Raw genomic sequence first — 25,561 nt, 5'->3', positions numbered from 1 at the left:
AAACAAACAAAAACTTGATAATGTCAATTCTATAAAATACTAAACAGAATTATGGTGAAAAAGCCACATTAGAAAAGCCACACTGGGGACGCCTGGGTGGCTCAGTTGGTTGGACGACTGCCTTCGGCTCAGGTCATGATCCTGGAGTCCCGGGATCGAGTCCCGCATCGGGCTTCCAGCTCCACGGGGAGTCTGCTTCTCTCTCTGACCTTCTCCTCGCTCATGCTCTCTCTCACTGTCTCTCTCTCTCAAATAAATAAATAAAATCTTAAAAAAAAAAAAAAAAAAAAAAAAAAAAAAAAAAAAAGCCACACTGGTAGAAAGGGAGAGGCAGCAGAGTGCCTGACAGGAGGACACCCTCCCTTTGTGAAATGGTCCCTCAACCAACATCCATCACTGCTCCACCATGGCCATTTTTCACAGGCCTGCCCTACAGCAATCAAGAAATAAGGAATGATCTGCAAGATAACATCCTACCAATTAAAGATGACTTTTGGTTAACACAAATGTCCTTTTAAAGCATTAAGCTTGTTCTAATTTTACCTACCTAAGTCACAGCAGACATGACTGTAAAGAACCTAAAAATTCTGAATACCACACTAACTTGGAAGTACTGTGAATGGGACATTTACTTAGAGAAGGAAGAACAACACACCAAGGGGAGTGTGGCAGCCTTAGGTTCTCTTGCTGAACACCTCCATGCAGGGGACCCAAATTCATTCCTCAGCAAATCTATAAATTCACACAGCCCTAACCTCTGAGGTGGCCTCATTCAGAATAAGCAAAACTGAATAGAGCAAACATTTAAAACAAAAGTAGGAAGGGTATACTAGTTTTTATCAGGAAGATCTACATCTAAAATGTGTGGGACCAGGATCTGGGGCAGAGTGAAAATTCTGCAGCTGGGGACCCCAGAGGCAATGCATCACTAAATCTCCAAGAAATAGTAAATGACAGGTTGCCAGATGCTTTACTTTAAACCTGGCAAAGTGAACTGAGATGCTGGCCACATGACAGTACAGCACGTACACTTGTTTAATTGAAATCCGTGGCGGCAGCCTGTGTGTTCATTTCTTTCACAGACCTGCCTTCATAGAACTTCCTTTCTGCCTTGCATGATTGGTTGGGCGGAGCCTGTTTCCTCCTGTGCAACAAAGGGACACCTTGCGTGGGTCTTTGGGGACTGAACGGATGAACACACCACAGTCAGGCACTCTAGGTCACTGCTACTAAAAACTCTAGTAGAGCTGCTGTTTTCAAGTTCCTCCATCCTCCATCTAAAATCTTTTTTTCAAGTTCCTCCATCTAAAACTGAGAACCCTGCACATGACTTTGGGGAAAGAAAAATAAACCATTTCCCCAATTTAAGTCATTAAAGAATGGTATTAGCTCAGGAAGAAAAATGCCACAAAGCAGTTTATCTGTGAGTACTTTTCAGAAGAGCTCATCTTATCCATGTCCAATGTAGACCAGATTTTTTCGTGGACAGTAACCAGGTAAGTCTGAGAAGGCAGATTTCCTCACTGAAAAGAATTCTCTTTTCTTCTCTTGTTTTTGTTTGTTTTTATTTTTTTCCCAAGATTTTTATTTATTTTTTTAAGATTTTTATTTTTTTAAGTAATCTCTACACCCAACGTGGGGATCGAACCTGCAACCCCGAGATCAAGAGTTACTTACTCTACCAACCAAGTCAGCCAGGCACCCATTTTTTTTGTTTATTTTTTAATTTATTTATCTTCATTAAGTAATCTCTATGTCCAACATGGGGCTCAAACTCATGACCCTGAAATCAAGAGCTGTATGCACTACCAAATAAACCAGTCAGGCACCCCCTAATTCTGTTTAAAGGTCAGTTCAGTTGTTAAGTGAAAGTGTCGTTCAATAAACAGATGCTAAACTTGTGATAAGATGTGGGTGAAAATATACCAAATATACCAAAGACTCTATACAGCAATACTGGAGCCCTCCTGAAAAGATATTTGAGGTGGGGGGTGGGAGGGCAGCTCAAATGGTCCCAAGTAAGGCCCTAGGAAGTGGGTGAGACATGTACAAAAGGACATTTCTCATCTTCAGAGTTTTTTGTTTTTTTTTTTTTTAAAGATTTTATTTATTTATTTGACAGAGAGAGAGATCACAAGTAGACAGAGAGGCAGGCAGAGAGAGAGAGAGAGAGAGAGAGGGAAGCAGGCTCCCTGCTGAGCAGAGAGCCCGATGCGGGACTCGATCCCAGGACCCTGAGATCATGACCTGAGCCGAAGGCAGCGGCTTAACCCACTGAGCCACCCAGGCGCCCCATTCAGAGTTTTAATCTATACTGGACAGCCAAGCCTTTGAGCCACAGAGGAAATCTCCAGCAGCAGGAAGCAGGGTGATAAACTGGGACAAGTGCCCTTTCTCATAAGGACAATTTGTGCTTCCTTTTCTGTCTGGGCTGCCAAGAAGCAGAGAGTCAAATATGATGTTTTATCATAGTAACAAAATGTTCATATAATTAAACATACTTGCTATATTTTCCTTTTTTTTGTAGTTTTGATTACTCCGTATTTTTAACTTTAATTGCATAATACATACACAGAGTCCTCTCTAAAGTTACATGTGATTATTTTCAGCCTGAGGAGAAAATCTTGGCTCAGCATTCTCTTTCTTTGGGTCTCAGCTTTCTCCTCCATCAATCAATCTAAAGGTGGTATCTCAGATGCCTATATCTATTCATTATTTTGAGGAGCAATACAAAGCAATGGAAATGAAAATGCTTTGACGGTTTTCAAGATGACCTGGAGTGAACACTTTTTCCCATTCCTGCCCAGGGGGAACAGGAACAGTATGCACTCCACAGTGCTGAACGGGACTGGGTCAATTCCTACCCATTCATGTTAACCTTTCCGAACAGGCAGTTTAGTTTTATAAAATCAAAGATTTCACATCAATAGGGGTTCATTATATAAAAGGGAGAAGAAAACTATTGTCAAAACTAAGGCTCTGCTTGGTTCTGCTTGGTGGCTATCTGGCTCAATTGGAAGAGCATGTGACTCTTGATCTCAGGGTCATGAGTTCAAGCCCCACACTGGGAGTAGAGTTTACTTAGAAACAAAAACAAAAGATGGGTGCCTGAATGGCTCAGTTGGTTTAGTGTCTACCTTCAGTTCAGATCATGATCCCAGGGTCCTGGAATCCAGTTCCACACTGGGCCCCCTATTCAGAGGGGAATCTGCTTTGCCCTCTGTCTTTCCTCTTCCCCATGCTTGCTTGCATGCTCTCTCTCTCAAATAAATAAATAAAATATTTTTTTAAAAAGTTGAAAAAATTAAAACAAAAACCAAAAAACCACAAGAAAACCTCAGGCACTACTCAATAATATTAAGTGTCTTTAAGTATGTTGGTGGACAAGATCAAGAATTTCTACAGTTAAGTCCATCTTGCAAGGCAGGGACTTGCATTCCCAATGCGAAATAGAAACCGTGAACTAAAACAGTGTGTGTAATAAGTAGAAAAAGGAAAAGACTGGAGAAAAATAAATACCTTTACTTCTCAGACAGTCTTCAGGGAGGCCCGTGCATAAACATTCTTTGCTTGACTGCATCAGGAGGTCTTCCTGGAGGAAGAAAGTCCAGTGGTCAGGGAGGATTCAGAGATACCTGAACTCATGAATGCAAATTACCATCTGAGAAACTTCTTTATGACTCCTGGAAATTTGCTAGCAGCCACAAAGATTGGCAACTGAAGGAAACCTCAAATTTAAAGAAATAAAATCAATAAAAACTGCTCTTCTCTAGAATCTGAGCTTGAAAAGCCAAGTTTCCCAAGGTCTGGACAATAACAGAGGCTTAAAATGCTGACCCTATTAAATACCTTCTGAATCAAGAAACACATTGCTGCAACGTAACCTTAATTTCATCCATTTACATCCAAAGTGGAAGTATCTCAATCCTCAACCACTCTAGAGATCATGTATGCATTTTCTTTCCAAACTTCTTAGAAGGGCTATTTTTTCTTTTCATCTCCCTTCACTGGAGGAAGAGCATGCAAAGAAGAACACCATCAATGACAACCAGTTTTCTCCTACAGAACAAATTCAGAAAAATGGGAGGGGTCAGTGACAGCAGAACGTGCACGTCATGGCAGCAAATGGCTTCAAGCCCCATGAAGGAAAGTTTACCAGCTAGGAGATGCTGAAAGAACGAAGATCGCTGCTTATGCTAAGCTCTTCTTCTGAGTCACCTCTCTTACCCTACCCCAAGATTTAAGTTTTTTTTTTCATACTGATTTAATTGCTAAGTGCAAGATACTGACATGGTAAGCATCTAAATCCATGGATAGTGGTATCATTACTATAACTTGATAATTTTTATAGCACTTCAAACAAACTCAAAACTAGCAAAAGCCATTTGTACCCTAAGCAAAGTTCTCTCATGGAAACAGAACCCAGGATGGAGAGGGAAGATAAAAGCAGTGGCAAGAACCGGTGGAGACAGGCGGAAATAAAACATTACCACTGAAATTGACAGCATGGACTATCTTATATGAAGGACTATTTTTTCATTTTCTTAGTGTGGAATACTTTTGCAAGGCATGAACTTAAAAACAAGTATCTCCCAGATAATTCACAGTAACACTACCATGTTTGACAAAGTATGAGTTCTAAGCATGATGCCAGACTGAACTTATTTGCAAAGGAGGAGAAGAGAAAGCTCTTACTTACCGTAAAAGGAATCATGGAATTAGAAAATCACTACTGGGCGACCATGACAGTAATAATAATCTCAACCAACAATCATCAATGGATGTTAAAACTAGTGGCTAAAAGTTTGAATGAGAAGCAGAAATATTTACATAGCCTCAAAGTATCTTTCCATGAGATAACTAATAATTTCATAAGGGAAAATAGTAACTGCAGTGGAGAAAGCTGGCAGCCCCCACCTGAACCAAGTGATAGACTTGACCTCCCAGGAATGAAGCAACCCAAAGCCATGTGCCTCCTAAGAGGATGGACCAAGAAGAACCAGCATCACTTCTGTGGGATTCCTGCTGCCAAAATGCATAATCAGAATCTAATCATGAAAAGTCCAGACAAATCCAAATAGAGGGAAATTCTACAAGATAAATGGCCTGTATTCTTCAAAAGTGTCAAGGTCATGGGCTGAGAAACTGTTATGCATTATAGGAGGTTAAAGAGACACTCCAACTGAATGCTACAAGTGACCCTAGATTTTTCCTAGACCAAACAAACAAACAAACAAACAAAAAACCATTTTCTTTTGCTTCAAAAGACATCAGTGCAACAACTGGCCAAACTTGAATATAGTCTGTAGATTAAATAAAAATACATAGATCAGTGTTAACTACTTGATTTTGACTAAGGTACTGTGTGATCATGTATCACAATGTCTTTTTTTGCTAGGAAATACTCACTGAAATATTTAGGCATCATGTCTGCAACTATACTCCCAAATTATTCAGGGGAAAAAAAAAAGCAAAAGTGGAAAAATGTTAACATGTGAGGAATTTGCATGAAGGGTATATGGGAATTCTTTGTACTATTTGTGCAACTTTTCTGTAAGTCTCAAATTATTTCAGAATAAGAAATTATAGAAACATCTTTATTTGTAGTTACATTTGCTTCTTTTTCCAAAATGGTATTTCTCTTGCTGTTCCAGTTCTCAGGCTGAATGTTTGGGATGTGACATGAGATGCTATTTAGAATTATTTTTTCAGGTTAATACTTTATGGAAAAGGCAGAATGTTGGAGTAAAAGATTATGGGATGAGGAGTTAGACAGGGCTCTGTTCCAACCTCAGGACTCCTATATACTAGCACTAAGAACAAGCTTGTACAATTAACCATACTGACTCCTGCTCCTGGAGGGGCTCCTGGAATTTTAGTTTTGCTCCACCTGCTGCTCTAAGGTTCTTAGCTGGAGGACTCAAAATACCCTGGTGGAGTGCCAAGCCAACTGCTTCAACCATGTCCCCTTCTTCTTGGTTAGTTATGATTTGTAATAGGGAAGGAGAGAAGCAGAAGCTAAGAGGAAGTGACTCCCCTCTCCCTCTGCCTTGCTGATTTCTCTTAAAAGGTTCTGAGTTAAGAAGACCCTATAAAGTCTGAAGTCTCAAATATGATCAGAAGTTGACTGGGTTGAAAAGAAAACAGAGTGTGAGGCTAAGGTCAGATGTGAGACGCCTCCCACCCCCAACAACCACCACCACAGTGGTGGGTCATCTCCATATCAGACGGGAACTCTACCAAGTATGGGCCTCAAGCACAGCTGACAGAACAGAACAGCCCACCTGCAAGCAGTACACATGGAGCATAATGATCCTGTCATTCTCCCAACCCCATCACGGTCAGCTAGTCATATAATAAACACTTGCAGAAATTTATCAATTCCTTTTCCTATAATATTTTATAGGCTAAATGTTCTAACGTTCAGGATTTTTAGAGGTGGAGTCTAAACATTTTCTCTTCTACCTAGATTCTGCAAAATCTGTTTTGAATGAATTAACTTCTAAGATGAAAGTTCACATGGTTCCTTCCCTCTGCTATAGTTTATAATATGCTGTTAGCTGTATAGAGTAAGAATTGCCACAGTACAGTACCAATTCATTTTTCAAATCAACAGTAAACATTCTTTGCCTTGCATATCCAATATACCATGCTCCTGACAAATGCTTAGAATCAAAATCAACTTTTGATACTTCAAAGTTGTGGCAGATTAGAAAGGTCTTGAAAAACCATTCTTACTGCTCATCTGTGATCTTATTTCCCATTAAAAGTTTATGTCCTGGAAAGGATGCAATTCTCTGATTCATTCTTGTGAGACTAGTTTAGAGTAGGAGAACAACACAAATGTTTCAAAGAAGAAAATGAATATAAATCAGATTCTTCAGCTTTTTACACATGGTAAGTTACAAGCTCTTCAGGGCCTGATTTATCTCTGAGCTGTGAGCCCCACTTGTAACCAGACTCCACTGAGCTCTTCTAAACCTGAGCTTCCTGAGCTGGAGGCAGAGCCAGATGAGTAAGGACGGTCAGTGACTGCCCCATCTTCAGATGGGACTGTCTGTACACTGAAGTGTGCAATGACAGGGCAACAATATGGAGCAAATGAGATTCTTCCTACTACCTGACCTTTGTGGAAACAGCCATGATTATGTTCATAGTGAAAAATACTTTGAAAATAAAAGAAACTTTTGTATCTCTAGGTGGATCTTTGAGTTTCCTGTCTCTTGCATATTTAGAAAGGAACAGCTGTTGAACAGTAACTGTAAATCATCCTTACAGAGCTTAAAAAGGAATTTTCCTTCATGTATTTCAATTCAGGGAAACAACTGGTGACTTTAAATAAGGCACTGATCACCTTAGCTGGGAGAGGCATTTGATAATAATCCCCCTCCACCCCCCAATAACTATCTGAGAACTCTTCTAATAATTAGGAGAAAGTTCTATCTTAGTCTCAGCAATATGCCCTTTGTGTTTAGGGCAATTTTCTGTCACTTTTAACATCATAAGATATCAGAGGGCAAACCATCACTGTGGGGACAAGAGTGCCCTGGCAGACCTGGAAAACAGGTTATGGCCACCAGCTTTACTAGTAACAGCATGAAGTTCAGACTTTTTCCATCTTTAAATCACCAAAAGTGAATTCTTTCCACCAAGATATCCTTTCAAGCAAATAGCAAGCTCCTACACTCAACTGTAAACTTCGTGTAGGATCACAGACTCTTAGAGTAAGATGTAAATAAGCTTAATGGGCATTTACTTCAGTGGGCTTTCATTTAAGTGAAGTCACACAAATTGCACAAGTTTGGGTTTGATGAACATGCCATTAAAAAACAAGTTTCTTGGGGCACGTGGGTGGCTCAGTGGGTTAAGCCTCTGCCTTTGGCTCAGGTCATGATCCCGGGGTCCTGGGATCAAGCCCCGCATCGGGCTCTCTGCTCAGTGGAGACCTGCTTCCCCCTCTCTCTCTGCCTGCCTCTTTGCCTGCTTGTGATCTCTCTCTCTCTGTCAAATATATAAATAAAATCTTAAAAAAAAAACAAAAACAAAAACAAGTTTCTCCAACAGCATAACATGGTTCAAGTGATCAATAGCCATTGTGCATCCTTATTTGATGTCCCCTGTCCAGACAGCTTCAAATATCTGTCAAAAGTGTATACTGACTCTTCATGTGTACAGATAACAGATGATCAGAACTTTTTTCTGTGTCTGTGTTGAGCACAAATAAAGTATCATATCCTGGAACTAAAGCTTTTATAACATATTCAACCCAGGCACCTCAACCACTATGAGAGGAAAAAAAAAGTAAAATACATAAAAACTTAAACACCCGGGGTGCCTGGGTGGCTCAGTCATTAAGCATCTGCTTTCAGCTGGCGTTGTGATCCTGGGGTCCTGGGATCCAGTCCCGCATTGGGCTCCCTGCTTGACAGGAAGCCTGCTTCTCCCTCTCCCATTCCCCCAGCTTGTGTTTCTTCTCTTGCTGTCTCTCTCTCTCTGTCAAATAAATAAATAAAATCTTAAAAAAACAACAACAACCCTTAAACACCCTACAGCTTATATCTAAGCACCAGGAAAAACAAAGAACAAGCATATGTTGGGGGGCGGGGGAACCAACCACACACTGAATAAAGAGTTTTCAAGGTTAAAAAATCATCTACATGGAGTATCACATACTCATCTCTATCTTACTCTTAAATAACACTAACATTGTCCACATCCTCGCTGTGCACCAGAGTTGTCGACCTTTGTCCTACAACTGAGTTCAGAACTGAATTCTCTCTTTCACCATTCAGTCTGGCTCTTGCAGCTGTCCCTGCCACTGAGTCTGTTCTGATACTTTCCCCTCCTTCCTTTTTGTCTTTCTTTTCTCCTCCTCAATAACAGAGTGGTTTCCTGATCAAAGCATCAAATTATTAGTTGTAAGCTTTTATGCCTTTTTGACAGAATCCTAAGTTAGGAAAGAATTATTTTTTGTTGGTTTCCCTTCACATGACTGAAGCATTTCTATGATTGGAAGTATTTCATGGTTAGAATATTTATTTTAATTTTTTTAAGTGGATCTTAAAAAAAAATGTTAAGTGCAGTCACAGAAGGACCTGTGACACAAAAGAAGACTGTGTAATTCCACTTAGATGAGGTCCCTAGAGTAGACAGATTCATAGAAAGGAGAATGATGGTAGCCAGGGATTGAGGGGAGGGTGTAATGGGGAGTTAGCATTTAATGGGTAGAGTTCCAGCTTGGGAAGATGAAAACAGTTCTGGAGATGGATGGCGTTGATGGTTATCTAACAGTGTGAATGTGCTTAATGCCACTGAACTGTACCTGCACAAATGATTAAAATGGTAAATTTTATGTTATGTGCATTTATCACAATTTAAAAAAGGCAAAAAAAAAGTTAACACCAACATTTAAAAATATCCCACTTCATAAAATAACATATTTTGTTTTTTTCTTTTAACAACAACAAAAACCTGTAATGACTTTAAATGTGATTAAACAAGTCAATGAATTAAACAAGTGAATTAAAACCAGTGCAAACTTCTAATTATAAAAATGAGTGCTGTCCTTCTCCTTGAACTGGGAAGTTCACCAAGCAAACTGGACTCTGTTATATTCATTTGATTCATACAATGCATGCCCTGGAAGCCTAGGTGGCTGAAGCCACTACTTTTCCCGTCGTGATGGATTTTGGTCCAGAGGGAACAGAGAGGAGTGGGTAAGTGGTAATCTTTGAGTATTCACTGTGCTACAAACCTGTGGCAGTGCCCAGCTTGGCCTCTTTGCTGGTATGAGATGAAGAACAGCCGAAGGAAAAGAACTTTGTGGAATGCTACTGAAGGCTATTAGAAATAAATCACAGAACCTTGGGATGGGAAAAGAACAGCTCTCAGGTTGCCTGTCCAAACTAGATCCCCCCTCTCCTATATTCTTGACATTGTCATTCTGTCTCTTCATAAACAGGACTTCCCCACACAACCTAACCTATTTCTAAACTGGCCTAGATGTGAAAAAGTACCTTTCCTATTGATTTAAATTCTGTTTCCCTTAAACAAGAAGAGTTTTTTTGGTTGTTTTTACTATTATTATATTTAAAATTTTAAAATGTTTTTAAGCAATTCAGAGGTAATTTCCCTCAGATATGTAAAAAAAATTTTTTAAAAAGTTGGCAAATACTGTTCAAAAATTTTTCTGTAGTCTTCATCCAGCTTTCCTTAATGCTACTATCTTACACATAACCACCATACAGTTATTAAGACCAGTAAACTACTATTAATATTTACAGAATTTACTCAAATCTTATTAATGGCTTCCCAAGTCCTTTTTCAGAACCTGGATCCAATCCAGGCTCTCATGATACAGTTATCACGTCTCCTTAAGCTCTCCCTTAAACTGAGATAGTTCTTTAGATATTCATCTTTGTGACTTTGACACTTTTGAAAAGAAAGTCCCTTGATTTGGGTTTGATGTTTCATCAGGAGATTCTGGTTATGTATTTTGGGGGCAGGAATCTCACAGAAGTGATGCTGGTTCTTGGTGGATTCTCTCAAAAGTAACATGGCTTTGGAGGGGGGTGTTCTCAATTCTTTGGAAGCGAACTTCCAACACTTGGTTCAGGTGGTGTCTGTCAGGTTTCTCCACTGTGATTATTTTCTCCTTTGTATACCTTGTAATGATTCTATTACTATAAAATTACTAAGTATCTTATGGGGGAGGTATCTGGAGACAATGTAAATACTTGTTTCTCATTTAAACTTCTAGCCACTAGTTTTAACATCCATTGAGGATTCTTACTTGAGATGATTATTACTGTGATGGTTGCCCAATGGAGATTTATTTCCATGATTCCTTTTATATTTATGAATTAGAATTCTTTAAGAGCTTTCTTTTTCCAAGTTATTTATTCAATTATTTTATATCAACACAGGCTCATGATACTTGCTTTATTCTCCAGGTTATAATTCATTATCATCATTATTTAAGCTCAAATTGTCCCAGTCTTAGTCACTGGGAGTTCTTTCAAGTTGGCTCCTGGGTCCTTTTGTTATGTCTCCTAATTTTCTGAGCAATTAACCATAAATCGTTCTTAGCTCATCTTGTATTTCCCCCTGTGCCAGTCTCTAAAACATTTCCCCAAATAGTCCTGGTCCCTTTAATTGGAAAATGTTACTTAGGAACCAAGAACTGGGTGCTCACTGCTATGAGGTGTCACTAGATCTAGATCCTACCTCACATATCCAAATATATATAAGTACTTTTCTTTATCTATCTATCTATCTATCTATATTAAAAACTGGAAGTTCATACTGATAGCTCCAATTCTAGTTTCACACCATAGGATTCATTCTAGCCCTCAACCCACCCCCATCTATAATTTCATTTTGTTAGTGAGAAACCTGGTTCACTCTCATTATTCACAATATTTACCTATTTGTTCAATCCCAGAACATAACTATAGCAGTTCAGGAATTGCTAAGCCTCACCCCTGTGAAAAACAAATTACTAAAATTAGGGCAACTGGGTGGCTCAGTTGGTTAAGTGTCTGACTCTTGATTTTGTCTCAGGTCATGATCTCAGGTCAGGAGATTGAGCCCCACATTGGGCTCTGCGCTGGGCATGAAGCCTGCTTAAGATTCTCTCTCTCTCCCTCTAGCTCTGCCCACCCTCCCCACATGCCTGTCTGCTTGTTCTCTCACTCTTTTTTTTTTTTTAAAGATTTTATTTATTTATTTGACAGAGAGAGATCACAAGTAGGCAGAGAGGCAGGCAGAGAGAGAGGAACGGAAGCAGGCCTCCCGCTGAGCAGAGAGCCCGATGCCGGGCTCGATCCCAGGACCCCGAGATCATGACCTGAGCCGAAGGCAGTGGCTTAACCCACTGAGCCACCCAGGCGCCCCTGTTCTCTCACTCTTTAAAAAAAAAAAAAAAAAAAAAGTTTGGCCTTATTGGATTTAGATTTAAAAGTACAGTTAAAATACTGTTTCCTAAAGGTACTGGGGTTACTTTTCTTTTTCATCCCCCCTCCCTTAATGTGGTTTCATTATTCATTTGTAATATAGTTAAGAGTTATTTGTTAAGAGTTTTTATTCAATTCTGGGTTCCCCTCACACCCAGGTTGTCTAATTAGTTATTTTTCAAGAACAGACTCAAAACTATACAAAAAGATGTATTCAGAGAAGTGTCACTTCCTCTTGTTCCTTCTATCCTATTCCTACACTCTCTACCCTGCTCCCACTGGCTTCTTATAAGTAGCCAATCCCATTCATTTCTGCTTTATTCTTCCTACGTGTACATGTGTGTGTTTTATACAAACCAGTAGATACCTGTACATACCTATCTCCCCTTATTTCTTGAATGAAAGTGAGGATACAATTATTTACTTGCCCTTTGCTCTTTTCATTAACCAGTATATCCTAGTTTGCAGAAGAGAGTTAACATAGCAGGCCTGTTATCCTTAGAAAGGCCTGCTTGCAAGGGTGGCCTTGGCTCATCTGGGAACTTAGATTTTGGGAGAGTTTCCAACATTCCCTAGTGGGAAGAGTGGCTTGGTGTACCCATATAACAATGGGGTTTATGCTGAACACCTGCTTTCCTTCTGGAAGTCTGGAATTTTGGTATGTGCCAGCCAGAGGATGCCCGCATGACCAGCCCAGTAAAAACCCTGGGTTCTAAAAAGTTTCCATGGTAGACATTACACATGTGTTGTCACAGTTTGTTCCTGGAGAAGGCTGTGTATATGTGTTTGTGTGTGTGTGACTACAGTGGGAGAGGACTCTTGGAAGCTACCACCTGATATCTTCTGGACTTTGTACCATGCTCCCCCACCCCTTGCTGATTGGCTTATATTCTTTGTTATAATTAAACTTAGCTACAAATATGACCATGTACTGAGTCCTGTGAGTTCCAGTGAATACTGAAACCTGGAGGTGGTCTTAGGGAGCCATGGTACTTCTAGAAATCCCTCCATATCAGTACAAAGAGATCCTCCTTGACTCTTTATTACAGGTGCATAGTGCTTCATGTTTAAATGTACCATATACATACTATGGTTTAGTCAAACTTTCTCCTATATGTGGACATTTAGGTTGCTTCTAACATTTTGCAATGCTGCAAATAGTAACTATACATATATGTATTTCCATAATTTGGGAGTGTATATTCAGGGTAAATTCCTAGAAATGAGAGTGTTAGGTCAACAGGTCAGAGTATGTGCTTTCTAGTTAGGTGCAGCCAAATGCCTTTTCTGAAAGGTTGTATCAGTATGCATTCCCACCAGAAACGGGTAAGAACACTTTCTCACCGCCTTGCCAACCAGATGTGTTGCCATAATTTTTCATTTTCTCCAGCCTTACAGGTAAAAAAGTGGTATTTCAACCATTTAAAATTACACTTCTCTAATTATAACTGAGGTTGACCATCTCTTCATGTGTTTAAGAACACACACAGGAACACACACACACGCACACATACTAATCATCTATTCAAGTCTTTCCTTCATTTCTCTATTGGGTTTTCCATTTCCTCAATCTAAGAGTTCTTTATATATTAGTGGGGTGCCTGGTTGGCTTGGTCAGTAGAGCATGACTCTTGACTGAACCTCAACTTAAAAAAATCTTTAAGGGGTGCCTGGGTGGCTTAGCGGGTTAAAGCCTCTGCCTTTGGCTCAGGTCATGATCTCGGGGTCTTGGGATCGAGCCCCACCTCAGGCTCTCTGCTCAGTGGGGAGCCTGCTTCCTACTCTCTCTGCCTGCTTGTGATTTCTGTCTGTCAAATAAATAAAATCTTAAAAAAAAATCTTAAAAAAAAAAAGTTTTTTTTTTTTTTAAGATTTTATTTATTTATTTGACAGAGAGAGATCACAAGTAGACAGAGAGGCAGGCAGAGAGAGAGAGAGAGAGAGGAAAGCAGGCTCCCTGCCGAGCAGAGAGCCCAATGCGGGACTCAATCCCAGGACCCTGAGATCATGACCTGAGCCGAAGGCAGCGGCTTAACCCACTGAGCCCCCCAGGCGCCCAAAGAGAGAGTTCTTTATGGGATGCCTGGGTGGCTCAGTCAGTTAAGCATCTGCCTTTGGCTCAGGTCATGATCCTAGGGCCCTGGGATGAAGTCCTGCCATGGGCTCCCTGCTCAGCAGGGAGCCTGCATATTCTTCTCCTTCTGCCCCACCTCTTGCTTGTGCACTCTCTCTCATATAAAATATTTTTTAAAAAAGAGAGTTTTTTATATATTAGAGAGATAAATCCTTATCTGTGATATATGTTGCAAAATGTTTTCCTAATTCATCAGTTGTGTTTTGTCTGTTTGTGGTGTTTTGCCAATCTAGCAAGAATTCTTATCTTGATGTCAAAGATGTCTGGGCTCTGCAAACCTTCTGAAACAGCAGTCTACTTTTATGAAAGATATGCAGCATTCATTCAGATTTTCAAAGGGTCCTATAACCTGAGAATGAGCTACCACTGTCTTCTACAGAGCCTAACTGTGCCCAACAGAACCATTTCTGCTTCACAGCTTTGCAAATTTTTAAGGCTTCTCTTGATTCTTTTTTCATAGGACACATCCGGAAATATGGAGATCGCTCTAGGGTATCCATCCTATGAAGCGCAACCTGGGTCAACAGAGTTTCTCAGAGAGATTTCTGTGACATGTCCCTCCATCCTATTTGTGATGCTACCAGAACTTAAGGAATGAGTACCCATCATTTCTTAAAACCAGATGCAGAAGTATCACAACTACCATAAGACTCAACATTCCACATACGGTAGCTGCTTCAGAGAAGTGACACTTTTTCATTAGATAAGCACTTTCTCTATTCAAGTGTCTGATGTGACACAAATGTTTTTAAAAAATCATTAAAAGAAAATTAACATCAAACTCAACTTTTTGGAAATATTTCAAGAGCAAATCATAAGCTACCTGTCAGCATCTGTACTTTACCATGTGAAGTGTTACTCTGGAAAGCTGTCATTCACACTCATCTGAATTGAGATCTCATGTCTTACCTGACTTAAGCTGATCTTTTCTTCAGCAGCTGTGGAATGCTGATGTGGGTCTTCCTTTGCTCCCTCACAGGGGTCTCTTACAATTTCCGCCTGGTCCCCTTGATCTCTGAAGACCTTTAGCTCCATGCTCTTGGTTTTCTCTTCCCTATCCAAGATCCCAGAAGCCACAGAACCTCCTGCTGTGGAGTCCACCAGCCCACACCGCCCAGGTTCACCCCCATGATCCAAGGTGCCAGAAGTTTCTTCATAACAACTTTCCACGTGAGTCCTCTGCAGCTCCAAGGGCACTGCCCTACTCTGACTTATAAGAGAGCTTGAGGCTCCAGGTTTTACATCTGGAATCACACTTGGCTCAGGGTCAGCATGAAGCTCTTTGGAGACACTCACAGGGAGTTCAGAGTATAATTCCTGTACCACGGCAGACATGGAGGAATCAAGTGGAACTGGCTGAGTCTCTACTCCGGATGACAGCATTAGGGCAGATGGAAGATTATGGAGTCAAGTCTTTTACATCAAACGGTTCACCCTGACACAAATCAAAGGAAGGGATAAAAGTTTAAAAGCTTGCAGGGTAGAAGAAAGCTGTTTCAGCTAAAACTGGCTAAAATAAGGACAAAAAAAAATCCACCTCAAATGCTGACAACATCTGGCACCAAAACATCTTCCTTAAAGACTGTGAATTAGTGGAAAAATAAATAGCTTACACCTTTAACAGACATCTGTCTAATCTCAATTGAAATACTGCCTTATGAACAATTCTCAATTGTGGGTGAGGTAGGGAGAGCAATGTGGATGAGAATAAGACATGTTTTAAGCATCCAAGGATAGAAATGATGTAAGTTAGAAGATAAATATAATTTTCTACCTGTTTTCAGGGCATGAACCCTGTTGTGTTCATTGCAGGATCCCCACTGCCTGGGAGAAGTGCTTGGCACATAGAAGGTACTCAGGAAATACTTGCTGAATGAACATATACCGAGAGATTCTGAGGAATTTAATATACTGACTTTTCCTCAAGAATAATTCTCTGTAAAGGAGAGTTTATAGACAACAGAATTCCATTCCTTTATTGCTTACCAAACACTTGAGCTGGGTCTACCCATACTGGCACAAGACACTACTAAACCAGAACTTTAGCAGAGTCCTCTCTGACTTCCATTCAGCATCTTGAAATTTTCCAAGTGCCTTCACAGACACAACTAATTCGATTCTCACAACCCTGTGAGCAAAGTAGAGCAGCTATCACTTCCCATTATAGATCCTAACATCACAATGAAGAGGTAAAAGTGACCTGCCTAAAATATTACAGGATTATCTGAGGAGAGATGCGGGGATACAAGAGGCTTCCACAGTGTTGGGAATGTTTCACCTTTTGCACTGGAGAGTGGAAACAAGAGTTATTTGCTAAAATATGTGTATTTGTGTAATTCATAAAACTACATTACTAAAGTTACACACACACACACACACACACACACACACACACACACACACACTTGGACCTAAGGTTTCCTGATTGGTAACTTTTCCATTTTAGTCTACCAAATGTGGGCAGTTTCCACAACAAAATTCACTTTGACCTGACCAAGGTGGAAACTGGCTAACCAAGTAAGATACTACATGCCTTCATTCTTGATGCTTTCCCTAATCTAAACAAAGGAAGAGAAAACGTGAGAAATTTCTGGCAACGAGTTCATAACAAGGATTTACCTGAGGCTATTGAGGGCAAATCCCTTTGGCCAAAATGCACACAGGAAAGGATATTTCAGAAAGCCAGAAGATTTCTACTCCTACCACTTTCTAACATCCATCTCTTCCCCAAATAAACATATTACATACAAGCAAAATCCATTGCTGGCTACCAAACTGTTTTGACTACTAAGTTGTCTCACCTTCTCTCTCTCAATTGACCACATTCAGATTTCTGAGCAGGAGGGACTCTCCAATACACCATGTAAATCTTTACAACTCAATTTCCTTGGACACTGTCTCTATTCCTGCCCTGATTTTCTGGGGGAGCCCACACATGTCACTTATACAAAAGGCACTTGCTCTGCCTCCTGGTCAAGAAGCACCTACTCCTCGAATAGTCCTGGGTTTACAACCTTTCCTCCTTCCACAGAAGATCCCATCCATTGACCTGAGCTATCAAGACTGAAGCTGGGGGATGAGTCAGGACCAAAGACAGGTCCTTTCATTTTGGACCATTCTGCCTTTCTGGTTTTCCAACCTGTGGTGAATAAATTTACTTAATCACATTCCTATGTTTCATCCACTGGGTGTCCTTAATGTTTTGAAGGACTTCTCCCCAAAAGTAAAAGTACATAACATGACACTACTAATTTAAATACTAGAAATTATAGGAAATCAGACTGCTGGTCCATTAAGTTCAGAGAACACAAGAGGGCTGATGAAAAAAAATGAATCAAAAAAAGCAGCAAGGAGAGATAAACTGTTGTGTCCAGGAGTATGGTGAGAATCAAATGAGACACTTTAATAAATGGTGCTGACAGAAACATATCCTTTTTGGAGCTACAATCTTCCCCTTTCTCCTCTAGCTCCTGGATATTTTTAGAGGCACTTTAGATTTTAGGCCACTGAGAGAGAGAAAGAGAGAGAGAGAGAGAGTGTGTGTGTGTGTGGGGGGGGGTTAACGGCTCAAGTAGAATTGCTATTGGATGCCAAAAAAGGGAGGAGGTGCTCAATTTTCATTTGGCTCAGTTTCCTTTCCCAACAACAGATACAATCCAGTTTTTGGTTATCACACCACATACAGACCAGAAGAGTAAGTGCAGGAAAGGATCCCGTAGAAAAGCAGATTTGTTGATGGAGATCAGCTCCCTGGGTCTCTTGCCCCCATGTGCTCAAGAGCTCCTCTCCCTTACCGCCACTAAGGTGTGAGTATTCTCAAAAGTTTAATCCTTGATATGCCTTGCATTCCAGGCTTCACTTTTTTTTTTTTTTTAAAGATTATTTATTTATTTATTTGTCAGAGAGAGAGGGAGAGAGAGAGAGCACAGGCAGACAGAATGGCAGGCAGAGGCAGAGGGAGAAGCAGGCTCCCCGACGAGCAAGGAGCCCGATGCGGGACTCGATCCCAGGACGCTGGGATCATGATCTGAGCCGAAGGCAGCTGCTTAACCAACTGAGCCACCCAGGTGTCCCCAGGCTTCACTTTTTTGATGCCCCCACCTTTTTTGCAGCCTTTCTGCTATGTGGATGACTCAAAACTCTCCCTTTAAGTACAGGTAATCACATGAACCAAAAGTTCCACTCCTAGGTATGCACACACAAAAACTAGTACACAAATGTTCACAGCAGCACTATTCACAATAACCAGAAAGTGGAAACAGCTTATATGTCCATCAACTGATTAATGGATAAGCAACGTGGTACACCCATACAATGGAATATCACTTGGCTGGGAGAAGGAAGTAAATACTAATTTGTGATACAATATGGATGAACCTTGAAGACATTACAGTAAATAAAAGACACCAGTCAAAAAGAACCATATAAGATCTCATATATATAAAATATCCAGAGTCAGCAAATCTGTGGAATTGGAAAGTGAATTAACGGTTCCTTAGTGAGGGCTCGAAAAACTGGGAGTGACTGCTAATAGTTTTTTTGTGGGGCATAAAAATGTTCTAAAATCGATTGTGGTGATGGTTACACAACTCTGTGACTATGCTAAAAACCACTAAATTGTACAGTTTAAGTTGCTGAATTGTATGATATGCAAATTATATCTGAAAACTGATTTAAAACAAAAACAAAAGCACCTATCCCCAGCTCCCATGTTTTCTCAAATTCCTGACCTATGTTTCACTTATAAGGATGGTACCTCTCCCAAACTTAACATTTCCAAGATAGAACCCACTCAACCCAATAAATAATTGGGTCTCACTACACACAAACAACAACCAGAAATGAAGGTAAGTAAGATGTTCTCAGTAAATTTACATACTTATTTTTTAACCCATTGCCTCTCTGAGTAACAACACCCCCACTATTCTAGAGCTCAGACTTGAAGCCCAGACACAACTATATCTGACCTTCACCTGTTTTTCCATTAGCACCTGAAGTCCACAAACTCAACTCCCATGGTGTCTCTAACAAATCCCACTCCTTCCATCCCCATGGTCCTAATTCAAGATTTGTTTCAAACTCAGGATCATACACAAATACACATTTACTAACAGATCCATATCATGAAGAGGCAATATTGATAATCACACAGAATGGTTCAAAATATTCATCAAGGAAAACAGAGCTGTTATGTTTCTTGTACATGCTTCTGTGCTATAAACTGGCATTGGCCAAAACAGAATTTTAAAGCTTTGGTCACTCCCAAATAACCTCCAGTTTACAAAAGCCAAACACCACAAAGCTATCACCTCTTGAATCTTCTGTTTGGAAAAGGTACAATTCTAAGAATTTTCAATCTGTAAATCACCTAAGCACATTGGCTGTTTAAGCAAAACAGACTTCTCTCCTTTTCTCCTTGCTCCATCCTGGGTCCTCGAGTTTCTGAACAGTATCTGCAGTTGAGTCACCCAGGACAGGGGAGTGTCTCAGCTGGAACCCTCAGAGTTGAAGTAATATTTAGATGTAAGCCTAGAGTAGCAGATTAAAATTATTTCTCAGCTCACTAGCTTGCATCATCAAATATTGGTAATGCCACAGATTGCAGGAACAGAACAAAATTTTAAGAAGACATTCAAATTCTTTAAAACTAAATTTCTAAATACACTAGAACAATTAAAGATGATGGTGTAGAGAAACAACTCTACAAAGGAGGCTGCCTGGGATAGTTGATCAAACTAAACATCAATACTCTTTTATTTTGGTAAAATATACACATAAGAAAACTGTCTGAAAGAATATAGTCCAAATATTAACAGTATTACCCTAGGTGAGATGATCACCAATAATTTATATGTTGTACTTTTTTTTTTTTAACAGTAAGTATGTATTACTTCTGTTAAAACATTTTAAACATTGTTTCCCAAGATCCAAACAGGAATAAAGAATAACTGGTATATGCTTTCACTTATTTGTGGAGCATAACAAATAACATGGAGGACATAGGGAGATGGAGAGGAGAAAGGAGTTGAGGGAAATTGGAAGGGGAGGTGAACCATGAGAGACTATGGACTCTGAAAAACAACCTGAGGGTTTTGAAGGGGCGGGGGTGGGGTGGGAGGTTGGGGGAGCCAGGTGGTGGGTATTAAGGAGGGCATGTATTACATGGAGCACTGGGTGTGGTGCAAAAACAATGAATACTGTTACGCTGAAAAGAAATTTAAAAAAAAAAAAAAAAAAAAAAAAAGAATAACTGGTAAGTGGGATGCCTGGGTTGTTTAGCTCAACCCAGGCTCAGTTGTTTAGCATCTTCCTTCGGCTCAGGTCATGATCCCAGGATCCCGGGATTGAGTACGGCATTGGGCTCTCTGCTCGGTGGGAAGCCTGCTTCTCCCTCTCCAAATCCCCCTGCTTGTGTGTGTCTCTCTCTCTCAAATAAATTTAAAAAAAAAAATTATTTTATTTTTTTAAATATTTTTTTAAATTTTATTTATTTGATAGAGATCACAAGTAGTCAGAGATGTAGGGAGAGAGGGAGGGAAGGAGGCTCCCCGCTGAGCAGAGAGCCCATTTCGGGGCTCGATCCCAGGACCCCGGGATCATGACCTGAGCTGAAGGCAGAGGCTTTAATCCACTGAGCCACCCAGGCACCCCCCCACCAAAAAAAATAACTGGTAAGTGTATTATCCCTTTATTTTTATCAGTATCTTTCCAAATGTCAGCTCTCTGCCTCAACCATAAAAATTTTTACATTAAAGCGTTAAGTAAACTTGAAGAGAAAACAGTGAGTTACACAGGCTCATAAAATGAAGGCAGGGATTTATAGCTTAATCCTTACTAATGACTTATAACCAACCTACTGGGTTAGCACACTGGGTAATTATCTAGTTTGAGGTATAAGCAAAAAATAAATAATAGATTCACAAACTCTTAACAGCTGCTACTGGCTTGTCATCTTTACCATGACACAAATGAGAATTAGACTGCTTAGGGAATGGACTTAGCCCTGAAAAAAGACCCATATTTATAGGGAGTATGCAGTAAAGTCCTTCCCAATAAAGGAAGAAATTCTTTTGAATTGAGAATAATCATCTCAAAACCTTTCCATGTCAACTGCAACAGCAATGCTGGGAAGCAGTCTAGTTGCTGGTCTTCAAACTGGGAGATCAGGGTCCCTACCCTGCTGCCTGTATGGTCTTGAATGTCACTTAACTTTTCTTCCATGTTTTTCACATGTAAAATGAACAAGTTAAACAAAGTAACCTCAAAGGGTCCTGCCACCCGTAAGAATTCCATGATTCTAAATGATAACTTTTCTATTTCTCTTTGTTTCTCAAAGTACATCTATAGATATCAATAATGGTGATAGAATTCCAACTAAGCCCCACTGCGGCACTCAGGGTTTACACACAGAAAGTTTTTTCTTAGTGGCAACGTTAATTCCTATCCTACCGAATAACAAAAACATGAAAAAAAGAAAATAAACTACCAGTGAAAGATTAAGACTGCAGCTCTCAATCTCATTAGAATACATTTTATAATATAAAAAACCTGACAAAGTGGCCCTTTCAGTTTAGTAGTTCAAACACTCCCTAAAACAAAAGTTCTGGGAGTACAAAGTTTACAGCAGTAAGTAAAACGTAGAAAAAAGAATCAAACAAAGAAAAAAGCGGAACAGAAAACCATGTGCCCAATAATCCCCAGTCTGAAGGTCTCCCCTCCCTTTAATTCCAACGCAAAAGGGCTGCTCAAAACGAGAACAGTTAACACTGGGCGCTGCCACACTTATGTCAAGGGACAATACTCACAATATTGATCAGGCCCTCAGAAGTTCACAACACTCCTTTCACCTTGAGAAAGGGGCTTTCTTTTCCAAGATTCGGACACTGTAGCCAATGCCTCCATGAGGGCATTCGTAGAAGGGGCCTCTTCTTGAGGGACAGAGAAAGAAGAATCTTTTAACAAGATCTCTAGACAAACAGAAAGTAGGGTAGGGAAGTCTGTATACTAAACAGGGCCTAGCTCTTCAACATGGGAGTGTGCAGGAAATCTCCAAAGCATCAAGCACTGTTTCCCTTTTCCTTCCTTTATTAGCATGCAGAAAAAGGATCCCATCCACTCCACATGGGGAGTGAAACAGCGAAAATGCTCCTGATTTCTGACAAAGGCTTTCTGCATAAAATATTTTCGTTTCTTTTTCAAAGGATGAGGAGAAGGAAACCATCTGTGCCACTCTAAATACACTGCAAGAAAGACTCCTCCTCTCAAAGGTAGAGTCTTATTTTCCTTGGGAGAGAAAGAGAAAAGAAGTTGGAACTCCCTCTTTGAGGAGGGGGAGGTGTGTGGATAGCAGGAAGCTTTTAAATCACTACAGCAGGTAGGGGGAGTGGGTGAGGACATCTCTAACCAGTCAGGAAGTGATAGCTTCTGTGGACAAAGGGAAAGCTGGCTTTTAGTATCTGTCCTCCCTCCCTCTTGGAGTACAGACCTGTTTCCAAAAACAAAGTCTTTTCTCTTGATTATTCTGAGGCCCTCTTTGTTAATCTGGGGAGCATGGAAGAATCTAAAGGGAGTAGAAATGCCTCTTTCTCCACCCCAGGATGGGGAAAAGTCTCCTTTCCAGTGAGAAAGGATGGATTGAACACCTGTGATGTGGGGGTGGGGACGGGAGGCGGCATGCATGGAAAAATCTGGGTCTCTATGGAAGATACTAGTTTTCTTTAAAAACAACAATAACAGTAGCAGCAAATTTAGTAACAATGACAGCAACAGTCTACCAAAAGCTTATTATGTCCTAAGCACTTACACGAATTCTCCCTTAGCCCTGAAGACAATGCTTTCTACAGAGAGGACCCAAATTAGAGATGGGCTAATTGAGACTCAGGAAGATTGAACAACTAACCAAGGTCACGAAGATGGGAAATGGGAGACAGACTTGAAACTACCACATTCTAGACGCCATGCTCTTAACTGTGCAAGGGAAAGAGCTCATTGCACACCAAGAGACTTGCGGAAAGAGAAGAGAGCCTCCTTCTGGGGACGTGATTGGGGGAGGGGGGAAGAGACTGACTTCTAATACCACAAAGTAAATTCAGGGTCTTCCTCTCTATATCTAGGGGTAAAGGTGAAAAAAGAAAGAAGTCTCTCTTTTACAGGGAAGGAAGACACCCCCCTCCCCAACACTTTTAGGCAAGTTGAATCTCGCTCTTCATCGAGAGCGCTGACCAAATCGGGGGAAAGGTCTTGTTGAGGGGTTATCTACTACCGCTCCTATTGAAATAAGTTTAGAATCGTCCTCTCGCACCCCTGGAGCGGGTGTCGCATGGCTGACAAACGCACAGGAGCTGGGGAAAAGCGTACGCTCACAACAAGGGGCGTCGCCCTCCTCGAGAAGTTGGGGGTCCCCCGCCGTATCGAGGTTGAAGAGGAATATCTCTCCCCCGTCGGAGCCATGACTCGGAGAAGCCGTTTCCCCTTCGCGACGCGGGGCCTGGTCTCCTCCCTCTCCCCAGGTCGTTCCGCCGCCCGCAGAGCAGCCTCCGTTCCCGTCGACACCCCAAGAGAGAGGGGAGCCCGGGCTCCCCCTCAGCCTGCAACGCCCGGTGGAGGGTACCCTCGGGATGGAGTGAGGCGGGGCGGCTGCGCCCGAAGCCTTCCCGCCCCCGGCCTCTTACCCTGAGGCCTGCTCCGCGGCCCGCGCTCGCCCCGCCAGGCCGGCCTTTGCAGCCGCAGCCCCGCCGCCGCCAAAGCTACCTGAGCCTACCGAGCGGAGAGAGCCCGGGGGCGCTCCAGCCGCCACCGCCTCTTCGTCTCTATGGTTTTCTTCCTCCTCACCCCCCCTCCACCCCGCACTTCCTCATCCGGGACCCGAGCCAGCCATGCGGGCTCACCCAAGTCCCGCCCCCGCATGGCGCGCGCGCAATCCTAGGGGCGGCTCTTCCCGCGTCCAGTCACGGCCCTGGGCCGGCCCCAGCAGGCTTCTGCCCCGCCCCTGCGGCCAGGATTCTTAAAGGGGAAGGCACCTTTTGCCTCAGCTCCTATTGAACGTTAGGGCCTATTGTCTGCCCTGCTGCTACCCTGGCCTATTCCACTGTTTTCCTGGCCCTAATGGCTGCAATTCTAGGGGACTCTCACTGGCAGTCCAGGAGATCTTTTTATAACTCGAATCAGTGTGTTAGGTCATGTCAGTCCCCTGCTCCTTCCAATCACATTGAACGCTAAATCTAAAGGGCACCTCTGCTTCCAGTCCTGCAGGGCATCTTGTTTTAATTTCTTCAAGGCTTAAAGACTGGTTGAAATTGCCACGTTGCAACTGTTTATTGATTCATTCATCATCCATCCCTTCCCATGCTTGTTCATCATTCTATGGTCAGCGCCTAGCATTGGTATTAGGCACAAGTAAATGTTCAACAGATATTTGAAGGAAGAAAGATGGTTTATTCAAAAGGGATCAAAGGGGTGCCTGGGTGGCTCAGTTGATAAAGTGTCCAACTCTTGATTTGGGCTCAGGTCATGATCTCAGGGTCATGAGATCAAGCTGGTGTTGAGCTCCATATGGGGCTCTGTGCTTGGTGGGGAATCTGCTTAAGATTCTCTCTGTCTCCCTCTGCCCCTTCCTCCTGCTTGCACACACTCTCAGATAAATAAACAAATCTTGGGACACCTGGGTGGCTCAGTCCGTTAAGCGTCTGCCTTTGGCTGATGTTGTGATCCCAAGGTCCTGAGCTCCAGACCTGCACTGGGCTCTCTGCTCAGTGGGGGGCCTGCTTCTCCCTCTGCCTGTTCTGTCTACTGCTTCCCCTTCTGGTGCTCTTTCTGACAAATAAATAAATAAAATCTTAAAAAAAAAAAAAGGTTAAAAATAAATAAATAAACAAATCTTGAGAAAAAATGGGGAGGATTAAGGAAGTTCAGAGAATGGAGTCAACTTGATCCAAATCACACAGCCTTATATTAAACACAGAAATCTGTTGCTTTTTGGAACTTAATAACCTGGCTGCCTATAGAACTAGAGATTTGGAGGTTTATGGGAGATTTTAATGCTCTTTTCTCTGATCAGGATATCTTTGAGCCAGTCAAATGGTCCAAAATGTGGACCATTTTGGCCAAGACAGTGGTTTTCCCACTTTTGGTCAGGGCTGGAGATAGATAAACCCAAATGCCAGCTCTGTTATTTTACAGCCTGTGAGTGCAAAGATCATCTGTATATATGTATAATTCATACGTAGGCTACTACAAAAGGTATTGTGATGATTTTTTTTTAAGATTTTATTTATTTATTTGACAGAGAGAGAGATCCCAAGTAGGCAGAGAGGTGGGCAGAGAGAGAGGGGGAAGCAGGCTCCCTGCTGAGCAGAGAACCCGATTCGGGGCTGGATCCCAGTACTCCAAGATCATGACCTGAGCCGAAGGCAAAGGCTTAACACACTGAGCTACCCAGGCGTCCCGGTATTGTGATAATTTAACTAGAAATTCA

The 25,561-nt window shown here is 41.4% G+C and overlaps 1 protein-coding gene across 10 annotated transcripts in view; it reads right to left on the bottom strand.

The window, feature by feature from the left end:
- Window positions 1-23,911, bottom strand: part of PRR14L (proline rich 14 like) — a 58,581-nt gene extending 34,670 nt beyond the window's left edge. For 2 of the 10 annotated variants that reach the window (XM_047696464.1, XM_047696471.1), the window contains exons 1-4: window positions 23,760-23,911; window positions 21,894-22,016; window positions 14,998-15,523; window positions 3,520-3,592 (exon numbers count right to left, since the gene is read on the bottom strand). In XM_047696464.1, the coding sequence (XP_047552420.1) occupies window positions 3,520-3,592; window positions 14,998-15,471 (547 nt within the window). In that variant the 5' untranslated portion in view covers window positions 15,472-15,523; window positions 21,894-22,016; window positions 23,760-23,911. Of the gene's footprint in view, window positions 1-3,519; window positions 3,593-14,997; window positions 15,524-16,074; window positions 16,217-21,893; window positions 22,017-23,759 lie in introns of all 10 variants that reach the window. The other 8 variants (XM_047696465.1, XM_047696467.1, XM_047696468.1 and 5 more) reach the window with 8 other exon arrangements.
- Window positions 23,912-25,561: the final 1,650 nt, after the last annotated feature.

Source organism: Lutra lutra, chromosome 12 (assembly GCF_902655055.1).
Source record: "Lutra lutra chromosome 12, mLutLut1.2, whole genome shotgun sequence".
NCBI lineage: Eukaryota > Metazoa > Chordata > Mammalia > Carnivora > Mustelidae > Lutra > Lutra lutra.
Note: the sequence above shows the minus strand (reverse complement) of the source record. Positions and strands in the feature narration are given on the sequence as shown.